The following is a 3146-nucleotide window of genomic DNA, read 5'->3' on the forward strand; positions in this document are numbered from 1 at the left end:
ATTTTGCAAACGTCGTTTGATCATGTAAAATATGCAAACGTCGGTTGGTCATTTGAAATATATGCAAGCGCCCGTTGATGTCTCTTTGAACGCTGGGCTATAATTATGTGTCTCATTTCCAGAGTTCTTCATCATATGAAACAGTTTCATTGCAAACTGATTCTTAAAACCCCATTCTGACGGTAATGTAACGATTCGCCACACTAACGATTCGCCACATAACGATTCGACACAGAGTAATAACGATCCGCCACAGTTAAATAACGATTCGCCACGTGTTCAAATACAAATTTTTTCACACCTGTATTCAAACTGTTGATGGAAAACTTTTTGCCATTTTATATTTCATTTGTTAATTACATAAATTAATTACACTAAATACAGCTTTTATTGAATCAAAAGACACGAAAACCAAATATTTTATTAACAAAATTACATAACACAATTCGTTATTTATATAAACTGGAAAAAATATACTAACAACTTTTATAGAATAAAAATACATGAAAATAAATATATTTTATTAACAAAACTACATAACACATTTTATAACTTCGTTATTTATATAAACTGGAAAAATATAATAACAACTTTTATAGAATAAAAATTACATCACACATTGCCGATGAGAAAAACTTCGTTATTTATATAAACTGGATAATTATACGAAAACAGCTTTTATTGAATAAAGACACATAATCATATATATATATTTTATTACCAAAATTACATTGTAGATAAGTTATTTATATAACTAACATGTTTTATTACAACATTTACATTTTTTAAAACTTTTAAAACCTGGAAAAGAATACTATAATTAGCTATTGAATAGAAGCACATAAAAACATATTTTATTACCAAAATTACAAAAAGCAATTCTATAGCCAGAAAAAATATACAAGAAATAGCTTTTTTATTATTACATATTAACATAACACATTGTTAACAGAAAACTAGTAGTGTCCAGTTGTGAGGGAACTCTTATACACCGTTAAATTGTTTATGCGGGACCATACAGGGATGCACAAGCATCAAGCAAAGCGCTGGTGGTAATTGTTCTTAATCTGTACTGTTCCCAAAGGGCCCACAGTCGTCCTTGAATCTTCTTCGTCTGCTTGGTTTGATATCGTTTAAGTTTCTTCTCTTTCACAGTAAAATTTATTTATTTTACAAACATAATTTACTTATAAACATGATTCATTCAACATTTCTATAAATTATTATAGCAAGGGTAGCGTAATATAGATACCTGTAGACCAAGTTCTTGCACTTTACGGAAGAGGGCCTGTCCGAAATGAAACGCACAGCCTTTAATGTGGGGATCCTCAAACACGTCTCTTAGCCCCTGCCACATTCCTGCTTCAAAATCTACAACGAATGTCTCAACGCATCGCCCAGGTGTTAGATTGCTGATCGCTCGGAAGACCTGAAAAAATAACCAGTAATAACTGTAGTTTATAGTTTTATCTAGTTTGTATCAAACAGAATAATGTAGGAAAAAATCAACAAAATAAAGATAGAGAAAATATTAATTTTTTTTGCTGAATGTCATCATTTTTATTTACAACTCAAGTAAAATTATTAATGTAAATATTTCATTACCTTTTTATAGTCACGCCGTTTTTTCCCAGACATTAGTACAAAACATAAAGGGACCTGCTTCATGTTTTCCCCGGACTTGATGAAAGCGTGAACAGACAATAGTTGAGTGAAGGGAGTCTTCACCACTTTGAATGTACCGTCGATGTACCATGACTTCGCTCTGGAGAGAAGACTGAGCTGTACGTCTGTAGACAGGATAATATGTTTTCGGTCCTTCACCGTAACTGTTTCCCGGTAGAAAGGTTCTTCTATTGTTCGACCAAGGTATTCCTCGTCAATCTGAAAAATATAAAATATTATAATTTAAATTATAACAATAATAATATTCGTATTCACGTTTATATATACATGTATATAAATGAAATAAATATTTTAATTGTGATCGCTTTAATTTATATAAACTCTTTATATTTTTGTTTTTTTCTATACTTATATGTTTTACATTAAGATTAAAATATTTATGATTTATACCTCAAAATCAAATTGTTGGGTCTTTTGGTCGGAGACACGAACGTGCACGACTGCACATCTGGTAAAGTGCCTGGTCTGAGGTCCGAGAGGCTTCTGGTTGATTGGCGTCTTGTAGTGAATCTGTTACGTTCTTCACAATTACTGGTGCTGTTTCGAAAATATCGGTGACGGCAACCTCCTTCAACTGGAAATATAAATTGATTTAATACATGTATCATATATTTGTTATAATTGCATGTGAGAACAATGAAAACATATGATCATTATTTATTCATTTTCCATTTATTTCTTTAATATTTTGGTTTCAGTGTAATTAAAATTCATGTTAAACTAGTCTGGTTTTCTTACATATGCTATAAATATCTTCATTTTTTTCCTTGTGATGACAGCTTTTAATTTTGATTCAGAAAATGGGTGAGTATTGTAATCATTGAATATATTGATGATAACGTTACCTTCTTTTTCACTTGAACTGACACGCTTAGTCCAGGTTAAGACGGATGACTGTGACCAACACTTGATGATTGAAACGAATCCCCTTTCTGTTTAACGATTGCGCTACACTTTAAGTCCTTTCTTCTAACACTACACCGCCACTCTACAACGCCTGAATTGAATGTTCTATTGATTACAAACGAATACCCATCCGATGTCACCAATTTCGGTTTCCCTCGTTCAGTACCCTTCTCTATTACTTCGTAAATCACTTCTGATGCTGATGGTTTCCCCACAACAGTGTCATCGGGAATATCAGTCTCTATATTGTCAGGTTCAATATCTCTATCGGTCCCTGGCACGTCAAATGCACTGGTGTTGTCGGCGCGAACGTAGTCACTAATTTCTTCTATCGTGGAGACACTAGAGTTACAGACTGGTTCTGGCACTTCCAGATCACTATAGATCATTGTCACATCTTCACAGTTGTCGACTTCCATCGGTTCTACCTCCATTGACTCGTCATCAAAACGGCAAATTGCGCATATAAAACGCAGATCAATATTACCCTCTACGGCTGCATCGTAGTCTTGCTGAGAAATACCTGCAACAATAAAAAATAATATTTTAACAAA

At 32.9% G+C, this 3146-nt stretch overlaps 1 protein-coding gene across 1 annotated transcript; it reads right to left on the bottom strand.

The window, feature by feature from the left end:
- Positions 1–1159: 1159 nt before the first annotated feature.
- On the bottom strand, positions 1160–1890 carry LOC132719194 (uncharacterized; the record flags this gene model as incomplete). Its single annotated transcript, XM_060702947.1, has 2 exons — positions 1160–1429; positions 1606–1890. Coding segments are annotated over 2 exons (501 nt in total), but the record flags the coding sequence as incomplete, so codon positions are not given.
- Between the last annotated feature and the right edge of the window lie 1256 nt (positions 1891–3146).

Source organism: Ruditapes philippinarum, unplaced genomic scaffold, assembly GCF_026571515.1.
Source record: "Ruditapes philippinarum isolate M1 unplaced genomic scaffold, ASM2657151v2 ctg69_1_1_1_1, whole genome shotgun sequence".
In the NCBI taxonomy this organism is placed as follows: Eukaryota; Metazoa; Mollusca; class Bivalvia; order Venerida; family Veneridae; genus Ruditapes; species Ruditapes philippinarum.